Source organism: Podarcis erhardii (genome assembly GCF_964252035.2).
Source record: "Podarcis erhardii genome assembly, chromosome: 1".
NCBI lineage: Eukaryota > Metazoa > Chordata > Lepidosauria > Squamata > Lacertidae > Podarcis > Podarcis erhardii.
The window spans coordinates 118,989,651-119,002,484 of record NC_138497.1 but is presented as its reverse complement, the minus strand read 5'-3'; the positions used below and the strand labels follow the sequence as shown (position 1 = coordinate 119,002,484).

The 12,834-nt window shown below is 40.9% G+C and overlaps 1 protein-coding gene across 2 annotated transcripts in view; it reads left to right on the top strand.

The window, feature by feature from the left end:
* The first annotated feature begins 3,565 nt into the window (after nt 1–3,565).
* Nucleotides 3,566–12,834, top strand: part of MAP3K20 (mitogen-activated protein kinase kinase kinase 20) — a 61,820-nt gene continuing 52,551 nt past the window's right edge. For both annotated transcript variants that reach the window (XM_081840742.1, XM_081840741.1), the window contains exons 1-2: nt 3,566–3,724; nt 3,866–4,054. In XM_081840742.1, the coding sequence (XP_081696868.1) occupies nt 3,896–4,054 (159 nt within the window). In that variant the 5' untranslated portion in view covers nt 3,566–3,724; nt 3,866–3,895. The remainder of the gene's footprint in view (nt 3,725–3,865; nt 4,055–12,834) is intronic.

Genomic DNA, 12,834 nt, shown 5'->3' with positions numbered 1-12,834 from the left:
TACCACCTGGCAATAGTTTTTTTTAATGAACAAACATCAGTTGTGGCATATAGATACGGTAGTCTTATGTTGAGAGAAAATGCATTTTTTTAAAGTAATAAAAACTTACCTCCTTTATTACCTAGAGGCAGTCATTATTTTTTAAAGGCAATCAGCTTTTCCCCAAGCCCAGCCAGCCCATAGAATGTAGCAAAGCGAATCCCTTTTGTGTGCTAGATTGAAAAAAAGAACAGAATTAATAAAGCTTCACTGCATAATTACCAGGTGACAATTTTTATTAACCATATACCAACAACTAAATGAGTCACTCTCTACAAACCTGGAGTTTGGCTCCTATCTCTGTTGAAGGTTAAGATCTTAAAACAGTATTTCTCCCCCTGCAAATAATATTTTAAGGAAGCCAGGAGCCAAACTTTAGCTTTCCAAAGGGAGAAAAGGAACTCTTTAGCCTGCCGCTATACTATAATGTGCACAGGGTTTCCTCTTTCCTATGCTGGCTTATTCTTACTTTAGAGCAAGTGAAACCTATAGTTAGAGTAGGTATAAAGGCAAGCTATCAGATAACAGGAACCCACTGAGCATCTATTTAACTATATTGAACTGGACGTGCTGTTGTTAAAAGAGTTGGATATACAAAGCGCACATGACAATAGACTGCTGAGCATTAAAATTGAAATACAAAATGCAACAAAAGGTCTCGGATTCTTTTCTCCATGGTGCGGAAGACAATATTTTCTAAGCTATAAAAATAATAATTGTCAGGAAGTGAAAAACTCACCTATCACTCTCAACAAATCCACAGAACATAAGCTCACATCTTGCAGTGTTTGGGGGTATTTTTAAATAAAAAGTCTCGGGCCACATTAACTTATTTAGATCAAAATTGAAGTTCAATCCATCCTATAGAGACACTTATAAAGCAGCTGTCACCTTGCCAAAACAAAGCACTATCCTTTTCATAAGGTGATGGATACTTTAGAAATGTCTTTATATGTTGGATAATGACAGAACCATTCCTTCAAATGCACATCATGTGTTACTAATCTGCTGCAGGCAACAAAGCCAATCTCCATAACCTTCCCCATGGTTCTCATACAATAGTAGCTAGGAGTTCCCAATTGTATTTCGGCAAATGACAGGACCATGGAACACTGGAGAGGTTCAGGATGTTGTCTCCTTCTTCCTCGTGAAAATTGCCACAGAAGATGTCGCTTAGAGAGATATAAGATGGAAGTAACTAGCTCTTGGAATAGATAAGTGAAATATTTGCATTTGAAGATATGGAAGTTTTTATTCTAAACACTTGTTCTTAGAAGCAGCTTTCCTTGATTCTAGTGAAGCATTAATTCCAAATGAGCTTAGAAATGGAGATGGGAGTCTGGCCCCACCTATAATGTCTGCATTTTCCGATTTGTCACTAAACAATAAATCACAGGATCATAAAGTTGGAAGAGACCTTGTGGGTCATCTAGTTCAGACCTCCTTGCTAATGCATAGTTGAGGGTTTTCAGCCCATAATTAATTAGACCAGTTTTGGTTCTGATCCAGGATGACGAGGGAGTTCAAATGTGGATAAAGAGACTGCAGAGAAGCTTCATGAATTCTTTGCATCAGCAGAAAACAGGGCAGATCTCAGTGCATAACCTAGGGTTTGGAGGATGGGAGTGACTGAGGAGGTGATGGCTACCAACTTGGATGAGTTTAAACAAGAATCAGACAAAAATGTATGGAAGATAATGCTATCAACAGCTAGTAGCCATGATGGCTTTGTTCAACCTCTACTATCAGAGAGAGTCTTACCTGCAGATTCTGGGACCTGAGCCTCAGGTATTCTGCATGCAAAACAAATGCTCTATCACTGAGCTGTGGCTCTTCCCTTGTTGCCACTGTGAGATATTGTGGCATTCCCATTTTAGTGATTGCATTACTTCCTGGCTGGGTCCATTTTATCCTTACCCTTATTCTAGTCTATATATGGAGCCATGGGAGCTTGCACAATCATGTGTTTTGCATATGCCATCAATATGCTGATTACATTTTGCTCTATTTCTTCTTTTCATCTGATCTCTGAGCTTATTGCTGGGGTTGGGATTGGGTTCAGCTGAAGATGAGTCAACTGAAATTGAACGCCATGCGCACTTACGCAACCATAGTGTGAGTGTACATACGTACGGGAAATTCAATTGTCTGTAATATCCATTGTTTTTGATACTCCTATAACTAAACTTAGACATGTGCCTAAGTGTTTGCAATGAGGTTTCACAGATCCTTACATAGGATGGGGTAGCATTTTATTTGCTAATACAAAGCACCAAACATGGTAAGTACTCAATTGCATTGCAAGTCACTAGTTGGAAACTTCACTCTAGTTGCAAACTCCTGTCTGCAGCTCTTGCAAGTCTCTGTGACTTGGACTCTGGTCCCCTTCCCCATTTTGTAATAGGGAAATAATGGTACTAGTCCACTTTATTGGCCAGCAGCAGGCATGGAAACTCAAGAGGATTTTGAATCTAGAACTAGTAGCTTCTCAATCTGACTTCTTTCCCCCCTAGAGAACTAAGTGCTGAATTCAAAATACAATGCTTTTGCACACATATATCTTTGTCAAGAAATAGGTTGCGGCAGGACTGTATCACTTAATTCTCCAAACTCTTAACTTTATTTATTTTAAGCAGCACCGCACAGGTTAATGTTAAGTGGTTTGTGAACAGGTGTGGAATTGGTGGAGAGTTTCCTGGTGTCTAGAAAATGATCACACATAGCGTCCCTCTCAACTAGTGAGGCCAATTCAGGCTGAAAGTTTAGTTGTGCATTCGCAAGAGCATCTTCTTCTGTGCAAAATCATGCAAGAATTTCTACAGGAGCCCATGTGGCTGTGCTACTTTTGTACTAATTTTTGCACTGTTTTGTACTTTTAAAAAAATCTCTTAAGTTGGATGTACAGAGAAATGTAGTCTCTGTGAGCCTGTGCCAGCTTTTTAAGTTACACTGGGTTTCCCCTGAAAGCTTACTTTTAGACTTTGCTTTCAACATGAACCTGACATATATGGATTTTTGAGCTTGATAACTTCTTTTGGTCAGGGGTCAGTCTTCTTAAGTGATCCAGCAATAGGCTGGATAATAATATTAAATATTATTTGAAGAGACCCCGTGACTTAGAACAAGAATGTTCTGTTCCGCTGGCAAGAAATATGATATCTCCTCTACTTCTTCTTTTTAAAAAAGAATAAGAAAGAAGAAGTGTGCCTTCACGTACTCATAGGGTTTTTGTGTATTGCAAGCAAGATAAATTATTCTGCACTTGCTGTTGAAGGCACAACTAAGCCACTTCTGGAAAAGACTTGTGTTTTGGCCAACTTTTCTCTCCGCCGCATATAACAAATGCTTCTACCTTAGTGAACATTTGCAGACAGAGCTCTTGGTCTGGAGAGGTCTAAAGTTGTTGTTGTGCCAGAATATTCAGGAGCTTAGGTTATGTATATTTCTCGAGAAGTGATCACGACATGGATACATGGCATACCCCAGATTCCAGAACTCCTAGGCAAGCTAACAGTTGCAAGTGAGCTTTCCTTTTGACAGTGTACGTCACTATAAGGGAACTGAGCACACATACGCAGAGCCTTTTCCTGTGGTCCCAGCATCTGAAAATAGCAGAGAATGCAGTGGATTTTTTAGCCGTTTATCCACAGATAATAGCTTCAAGGGTCTGGACGGAATATACAGTGTGAGTGCCACCGCTTTTTATACCATTCGTATCTTGTTTGCATTATCATACTAAAGGGAAAGTTCAGAATAGGTGAACCATGGCAACGAAAGCATAACTGGAGATTTTTTTTTTGTCCCCCTCCCTTTTTTTTTCTTGCAGGTTTTGCCGTGGTTATTTTGTCATTATGAGATGTTGTCTCTCGGTGCTTCATTTGTGCAAATTAAATTTGATGACTTGCAGTTCTTTGAAAACTGCGGCGGAGGGAGTTTCGGGAGTGTGTATCGAGCCCGATGGGTATCCCAGGACAAGGAGGTGGCTGTGAAGAAGTTGCTTAAAATAGAGAAAGAGGTAAGCATGCAACCTATCCTGTTCTTACCAGAAAAATTGCTGAGATTTAAGTTAAATTGCTAGAAGTTTTTATTCCATCTTTTTTTTATTAAAAACCCCCTGTGTGCAAGCATTTAATACTGGCAAGCTTCACTACTTTCAAACAAATCAGTAGGCTGTTTCCTATCACTTCCTTTTCATGGAATAGCTTCAATTTAGCAAACTTTTTGCATAGTGAGAATAAAACGTAAAAAAATGAGAACGTCACTGGATGCAGTAGAATCAAAATCAAGTTGATTTCCTCATTTTGAAACAGGCATATAACAGCCAAATAGGTGGTCTCTCCCTTGCTAAAAATATTGCCAGCCCAATGGTTTTTGCACCCAAATGTTATAAGTGCATGTCATGCTGTTTTTCCTGGGAACTGCGTGCTCACAGTTCAGGGCAGGATTGCAGCCTAGATGTGCAACATCATATTTCAATCCAATCTGTATTTACGGAAACATGTTGTCATACTAGTAGGCATTCTCAGTATGAACATGGCCCTCCATTATAAGGCAGCACAACTCCTCAAAGCCACATGGTTTATACACAGGTAGCAAGGTATCACAATGACATGGGTAACGTTTCATTTGTACGGATATGTTGACAATACTTGGAGCTCATTCATGTGCAGATTCACTAAGAAGTAAGCCCTACTGAGACCTGTAACACTTGCTCCTAAATAAGGATGCATACAATCGAGCATTTGCTTTGTAGTCTTTGGTCTGCATGCTGAGTATGAGTATGAAAACCATAAGAGCCTCGGCCTAGTGTACCTGAAGGAGCATCTCCACCCCCATCGTTCAGCCCAGACACTGAGGTCCAGCTCCAAAGACCGTCTGGCGGTTCCCTCTCTGCGAGAAGTGAAGCTACAGGGAACCAGGCAGAGGGCCTTCTCAGTAGTGGCGCCCACCCTGTGGAACGCCCTCCCATCAGATGTCAAGGAAATAAACAACTATTTGACTTTTAGAAGACATCTGAAGGCAGCCCTATTTAGGGAAGTTTTTAATGTTTAACGTTTTTAATATTCTGTTGGGAGCTGCTCAGAGTGGCTAAGGAAACCAAGTCAGATGGGCGACATACAAATAATACTGTGGTTTACTTTGACTAAACAGGCAATATCCTGTGCTGCATATCTGCTATTAAACAGTAATCCAAATAAAATTATATATTTTTGTCCTGAGGCTAGCCTCATTGATTGTGTTTTTCACAACAGCATTAGAAAGAAGAAATATATTAAAAACAGTAAACATGATCACACATGTAATCTCTCTCTCTCTCTCTCTCTCTATATATATATATACATAAAGTCATGTTCACAATAACCTTCAAATCAGATACATTATTTCATAATATAGAACATTTGAATTATTCAGAACTGCCTAGCTTTAGCCATTAAAAGCCAGCACAGTCGCGGTTTTGATTGACAGAAATAACATTTATTGAATCTGTGTTTGAAATATGAAATGTGTTTAAAAGAAATTCCATTAGACATCTATGTTGCCTAGTCTGTATTGAAGGAAGGTTTTTTTTAATGTTGATTGTTTTTATTAGTCAGGAACAAATGACCTGCCAATCTGATGTTCTGTTTGTTGTCAAAATAGGTTAGCAGCACAGTTCTGCTTATGTCTACTCTGAAGTGCCCCATGCATGTTTGCTTTAAAATAATTTTAAATGTAATCAGTGTGATCTTCAGAGTACCTATGACTAGGACAGCCATTCAGAAACCTCTCATTTTCCCAATTCATTTAATGCACATAAAAGGTAAAGGTACCCCTGACCGTTAGGTCCAGTTGCGGACGACTCAGGGGTTGCGTGCTTATCTTGCTCTTTAGGCCGAGGGAGCCAGCGTTTGTCCGCAGACAGCTTCTGGGTCATGTGGCCAGCATGACTAAGCCGCTTCTGGCGAACCAGAGCAGCGCACGGAAACGCTGTTTACCTTCCCGCCAGAGTGGTACCTATTTATCTACTTGCACTTTGACGTGCTCTCAAACTGCTAGGTTGGCAGGAGCAGGGACTGAGCAACGGGAACTCACCCCATCGTGGGGATTTGAACCGCTGACCTTCTGATCGGCAAGCCCTAGGCTCTGTGGTTTACACCACAGCGCCGCTTTCCCCAAATAATCCAGGGAACTGTAGTTGGTTAAGGGTGTTGGGAATTGTAGCTCTGTGAGAGATAAGCTGCAGTTCCCAGGATTCTCTGGGAGAAGCCACGTGGTTTAAATGTATGATATGTATGCAACCTCCTTATATGATCTGGTGCCTTTTTTATTGGCTGTAACTTATGGTTGCTATAAAGATTGCTTTAAGAAAAAGTAACTGCATGCATTATCAGATATGTTCTTTTTTAAAAAAATAATTAAGATCACTGAGATGCCTCAACAGTTCATTTCCATAAATATATTTTTGGCAGACAATTGGGAATTCCGAGCAGTTTCAGTCTTGGAGATATGTAATTAAAATCCTTTGTTTGCTGTTGTTTGAACCAGTAAATAAAATACCTATTCTAGTCATGGGGATTTGACTTCTTCAGCTACTAACATTAATCACATTTATTTAGCACATTTGCACCTATAACATATTTGCATGCAAATTTAACAACTCTGGAGATCTGAGGGAGAGGGCGAGAAGCAAGATTCGCCTTTTGGGTTACTATGGAATCTTGTAATAAATGCGTTTCTGGGTCTTGTACTTAATTTATAGCAGATGTTCGCATTACTTCTTGATAGCACAAGTATCCACACTAAGTATCCACACTTCCTTGCACTAAGAAAGCACAGCTCTCGTAATGGGTTCAGTTAAGTGCTTGATGCGTATTTGTTTTTCACATTTATTCCCCACCTTTCCCTCAGGGAGCTCAGGCCAACATCCCTGAGGCTACCTCAGGTTAGGTGAGTAGTTATTGAATTGTTCTTATAGGTGACAGAATGGAAAATTGGCTGTGGTAGGAAAAGATGTAATAATATGAGCTAGTGAGTTTTGGAAGCCTGTGCAGCAAAGGGAAAAACACCTTCTCCAAGAAGTGGGAATTTTTATTTGAGCGTTATTGGCTCTTTCTTTGAGGAAAGAAAGAGTTTTTCTTTTGCCTGCACCGCTCACCTTACCCTGAGATGACCTGCTGCCCTCAGGTGTTGTGGACAACGCAGGGGCGGAGGAAGGGGGGTGCGGTGGGGGCGGTCCGGCCCAGGTGTCACCACTGACAAAATGGCGGGCGGCATTCACTGCGGGACCTGCAGCGCGCCCAAGCCACGCATCTCTCCTGGGAGAGACATGGTGGCTTGGGCGCGCACAGGTTCCCCACTGCCCCAAACGGACCACACGCCGCCTCCTCCTCAGCAGTCCTGCCCAAGGTGCCCGATCGGCTTGCTCCACTGCTGGGACAGTGTATTCTTGTCCGTGTGGAACTAAAGATCTCACCAATTGTCCAGTTGGCTTCTGCTTGTAGAATATAGTTTGTGTTTAATTTTGTCTTTTGCTTCAGTTAGTAGAACAGCTAGGCCAGCCCTGAGCCAGTGTGTCCTCAAGGGAGTAGTGTACAAAAACTCTCGTCCCCTGGCTGTCGGAAGCCATTGGAAGAAGGAGGAAGGGGCCCCATTTGTTTCCTAAAGCCCCCTGAGGAGACTGTATGGTCCTAGTTAAAAATCACTGGGTTAGGCTATCTAATAAGCTCTGTGGTCAAGAGCAGAATGGAAATGAGATTCTCCCACATCCATCCAAACCCAACATACCAGTTCCTTTATACTATACTGGTTAGTCGCTTGTGTAAATACCCTGTAGGTTAAATTTAATCCTGCAAACAGAACCTGTAAAAATGGTGAAGCAACCAATTAAGTTCCCTAAAAAAAGAAAAGTATAGAATATAATTCAATAGTACTGCTTGTTTTTTATTTCCACGTGTTTATTATTAAGAGATTTGGGTTTGTGACATCAGACATGATTGTAGCCTTGGGTGCTCATGGGTTGTGCCTGCAATGCAACAACAAGTACAGTATTTGCTATCTTCATTTCTTCCTTCCTTCCTTTATTTCATTTCATTTCATTTCAAAATTTTATGTACTGCTTAACACCGTAGTCTTTCCTGCACATTTAGTATCCACACAATATTGTTCAAAATATGAACCTGTTTCGTATTTTGGAGGAGCTGTTGTCATTTGTAACTGTGCACCATATTTACTGTATTGCATCTACAGAGTTGCCTCTGAAGACGACTCTATTGTAGGTGGTTAAAACAGGGATGGGACTCTGGGATTGGTACAGTATTGGCTTCCTAGAACCTTTTGGGTCCAGAGTTCTAATTTGAGCTTAGCCTTTCCTATAGATTGGACTGTAAAGAATGCAGGAAACTCCTCCTTCATGATCTCTAGGAGTGATTGAAAATATCTGCTTAATTAATTATGCATTTTTTTATGACTGCAATACAACTAACAGAACTCCTTGCTTCTGGAGGTTCACTAAAGATTGACACTTTCCAGAGATAGGGTAAAATAATCTTGCTTGGGCAGGCATTTGGTAGCAGCAGCAGTTAAATTTCAATATTATCTTAGCAAATGATTCAAAGCCCCAGAGGTGTTTCACTGTTTCCTTTAAGAACGGGAATGCTTCTTGCACGTATTCTTCTGACCTGCTTATATAAATGCATTCCTTCCTCCGCACACAACTGTGTTTTATGTATTCATATGCTAGTCTATACCGGTAGCAAGATAAAAATTTATAGAATTAAACAAACGGATAATGAAACTTTGCTTTCACAGAATTAAACACTGTGATTTTTATATTAACAGAACTGTCAGACCACCCTTTTATTACCAAAGTATCATAGATTGGTTTCCCCAAAGTATAAAGCAGGTTATACAAAAACACGAAAGATAAAATACAGCTAAAATTATAAATCAGTTATGGAAACCATTGCAAGCAATAGCAGCCGTTCAGGAGCTGCTTCCTCAGGTGGGAGCAGTGCCTAGGATGGGGTTTAGCAGGCTCTTGGGAAAAAGCCTTCAGTCCCTTGGAAAGTTGTTGGAATACAACTTTCATATTCCAGGTTTTGGGGTTTGTTTGTTTTTTACCTTTGGCACTGCCTTTCTGAAAACCTGACTTCCCTGTGTGTATGACCATGCTCTGTTGACTGGACTCTGCATCTCTCATTGACCCCTGTGTCCCCTTCGACCTTGGATTGTGACTTCAACTTGCTCTCTGGACCATCCTTTAAGAGGACTCTGACCTCTGTCATCCCTCTGTCATCCCTGAAGGACAGCCATCTTGATTCAAAACAGTGTCCAATTACGTGTAAATATAGACAAAAACCTGCTCCTTGATCTGAGCAATTTTGTTACAATAGCTTAAGAGGTGTTAATAATAATAATAATAATAATAATAATAATAATAATAATAATTCTATACCACCCTTCATCCAAGAATCGCAGGGTGGTTTACAGTTTTGTTAAAAAAGTAAGATAGTAAGAAACAAAATATAGTAAGAAACAGAATCAGCCAAAGATTGTTTAACTAGCCAAAGACCAGGGAGAAGAAGAAGGTTTTTGCCTGGCACCTAAAGATAGGTAATGAAGACGCCAGGTGAGCCTCCCTGTGGAGAGCATTCCACAATCGGAGCCACCACAGAAAAGACCCATTTCCGTGTTGCCACGAGGGCATAGCAAACAGGCAAGCTTTCCAAAATTTGGAGCAGGCTCTGTTTATAAGGAGCTCTTTACCATGATGTACCATCCTTTGGAAAGTGATGCGACAAATTGTTTTATTAGCATGTTGTACATGTTCTTTCCTCCTGTGGTTGCGTTCTTTAGTCAAATACGGCTGCAAATCCTGTGTTACTCTCACCTGGGAGTATCTTCCATTGAAAATAATGGGATTGTCACTGCCCTGTCAAGTCAGCAGTATATACACTTTCGTTCCAGTTTTGCTTTACATTTAGAACATTTTCCTTGACCTAAATAGGCTGCATTCTTAGGATACAATTAAAACGCAAATTTAAGTCAGGCGTGGGGAAGCACAACATTCCTTCATGGTGTGAAGTGGGTGGTGATAAGGAGAGACAGAAGTGAAGCTTAGCAGCATTGGCCAGTGGATTTTGTTTCCGGCTTCTTAAGTTGCACACTTAAATACAAGGAACAACCGTTGGCTTAGTCTTTTCCTGTACATACAACAATGGGGTGCAGTTTATTAATTATACTGTTCCCTGTTTATTATTTGCATTGCTTATTTTAACTGTACTGTATTTTTACCTTGAAAACCACCTTGAGCAGACTTTTGCCATTAAAAGTGACACAAAAGACTACTACTACTACTACTACTACTAATATATTTCTATTATTTATACCCCACCCATCTGGCTTGCTTCCCCAGCCACTCTCTGTCATTTTTTTTTACATATAATATAAGATCTTATCCCTTTAGAATGCAGATTATGCTCCATCTTTAAAAAAACGAAACAAAAACCCAACCTTTCTGTATATAGAAAAGTTTAGCATTGTTAGCATTGTTTAGCATTGTTAGAGAGAAGACAATTTGTGGGGCCTGCCTGGTGTTTTTACATGAGGAGAATGTGTGCTTTTATTTAAAATACATATCTGGGTTATTTGTCGGGCATAGGAATTCGTTCATTCCCCCCCAATATAGTCCGGCCCCCCACAAGGTGTAAGGTACAGTGGACTAGCCCCCTGCTGAAAAAGTTTGCTGACCCCTGTCCTAGATGCTCGCCAGGGCAATTTCACTCTTTCCCCCCTTTTTAAAAAATATAGTGTTTGACAGTTGCTACACTTCGCAGTGCAGTCTTATGTTCCAGTTACCTTCCCTCCCTTTCATTTAGAAGGTGGCTTTTTTACTGGGGGGGGGACACCCAAAACCAAAATATTTGTGCATCGAGCAATATGGACAGAAAATAAATAAATATAAATCGAATCCTAGTGCAGTACAGCTGCAGACTATCATAAAGTTCCTCTCTGCTTACTCGCCCTGCCATTTAAGATGTGCATGAAGAAAGTTTCCTTTTTAAGAGGGCAAGTATAAACAGTTATAAGGAAACATTGAGCACCTGTTTATCTTAGCTGGGCACTGCACAGAAACAGAAAAGGCTCCCACTTGGTTCGCTTACATAAATGCACGGACAGGCTAATCACAGGAACTGTTGTCCCATAATATAAGAATAAGAATAAGAAAATCCCTGCTGGATCAAACCAGAGATCCCTGATAGATCAGATTCATACAGTGGCTCACTCTTGGGAAGCCCACAAGCAGGTTTATGAGATTTGTGTTCTTCAGTGACTGGTATTCAGGGCCATTGGTGCCTCTGTTTCTGGAGATAATATACAGCGGTACCTCTGGTTACAAACTTAATTGGTTCTGGAGGTCCGTTCTTAACCTGAAACCGTTCTTAACCTGAGGTATGACTTTAGCTAATGGGGTTGTGGTGTTCGTACGGAACCCCCGGTCGTCTCACGGACTATTGACCCGTACACCACTAATCCGCTGCCACCAACCAGGTCTTCCCTGGTAAAATCACTTCAGTCTCAGTCAGCTTTTCAATTAATAAAGAAGAATGTATTTTATTTCAGATATAAAACAAAACTTGTACAGCATTCCAAACGGTGTTCCTCTTTACTTTCTTAGTCTTATGTTCCTCTCTCTATCTCTGCTGTCTTCCCCACACTCAAGGACCAACTGCCCTAACTGTCTCTCTATTACCAACTGCCTTTCCCAACCAGCCAACCCATGAAATGCAACCAACTACCCACCCACAACTCCCAACAAACTCCTCCCAGAACTCCTCTCAGAACTAGTTTTATAGACCCACTGACTCCACCCCCCTGGGTCCTGTCTGTGCAACCTATTTAACTATTTCCCCTCCAGCACTCTCTCATATATGTTAACGTCACAGGGGCCTTCCTCTGTTCTCATCCTGAGGTAAAGTTCTTAACCCGAGGTACTATTTCTGGGTTAGCAGAGTCTGTAACCCAAAGTGTTTGTTACCCGAGGTACCGCTGTACAGCCATCTGACTGGTACTCACTGATAGCTTTATCCTCCGTAAATTTGTCCAATCCCCCCCTTTAATTTTTTTTTTTTTATAAATAATTTTTATTAACAGGCCAATCACATCACATTAATCAAATCACATTAGTTCCAAATTATACAGCCAAATTTTAAATTTTTTGTTGAGGGTACCCATACATCAAGCTCGTCACAAGTCCAAAATTCTGGATAACTCCAGGCATCACATATTTTACTGCTTTAATTAGACAATTCTATCCAGTTCGATCCAGATAGTCCTTTATTACTTTCTTTCTCATCTTGTTGTTATCATATATTCCTTTCTTTGCTATCTCTGATGGTTCTCACAAGCAGACTGAAAACTGGCGTCTCTGTGTGGGTTTTGTACTCTTCAAAAACTATCTCTCTCCAATCCCCCCCTTTAACGCCCACCCCCCCGGCCAAGTTAGGAGCCATCCTCTGATAGCATTTCCCACAGTTATTCATTTTTATTTAAGAGTACAGCCGGTTGCCATTTCAGGCACATCCGAATGATGTGCGATCGCCGACACGTGGCTCCTTTTGGACCTGGAAGAGAGAAAAATGGGTGTGGGGGGGGAACAGGGATGGGGTGCATGGGGGCTGGGAACTGAACCCCCGTGCAAAATGGTTGTGGCCTGTATTTATACCCTGCCTACTAATCAAAGTTCTTGATACAAAATAAAATAGACAGTGATACAATCAGGGCTTTCTTTTTCCAGCCAGAACTCGCTGGAACGTC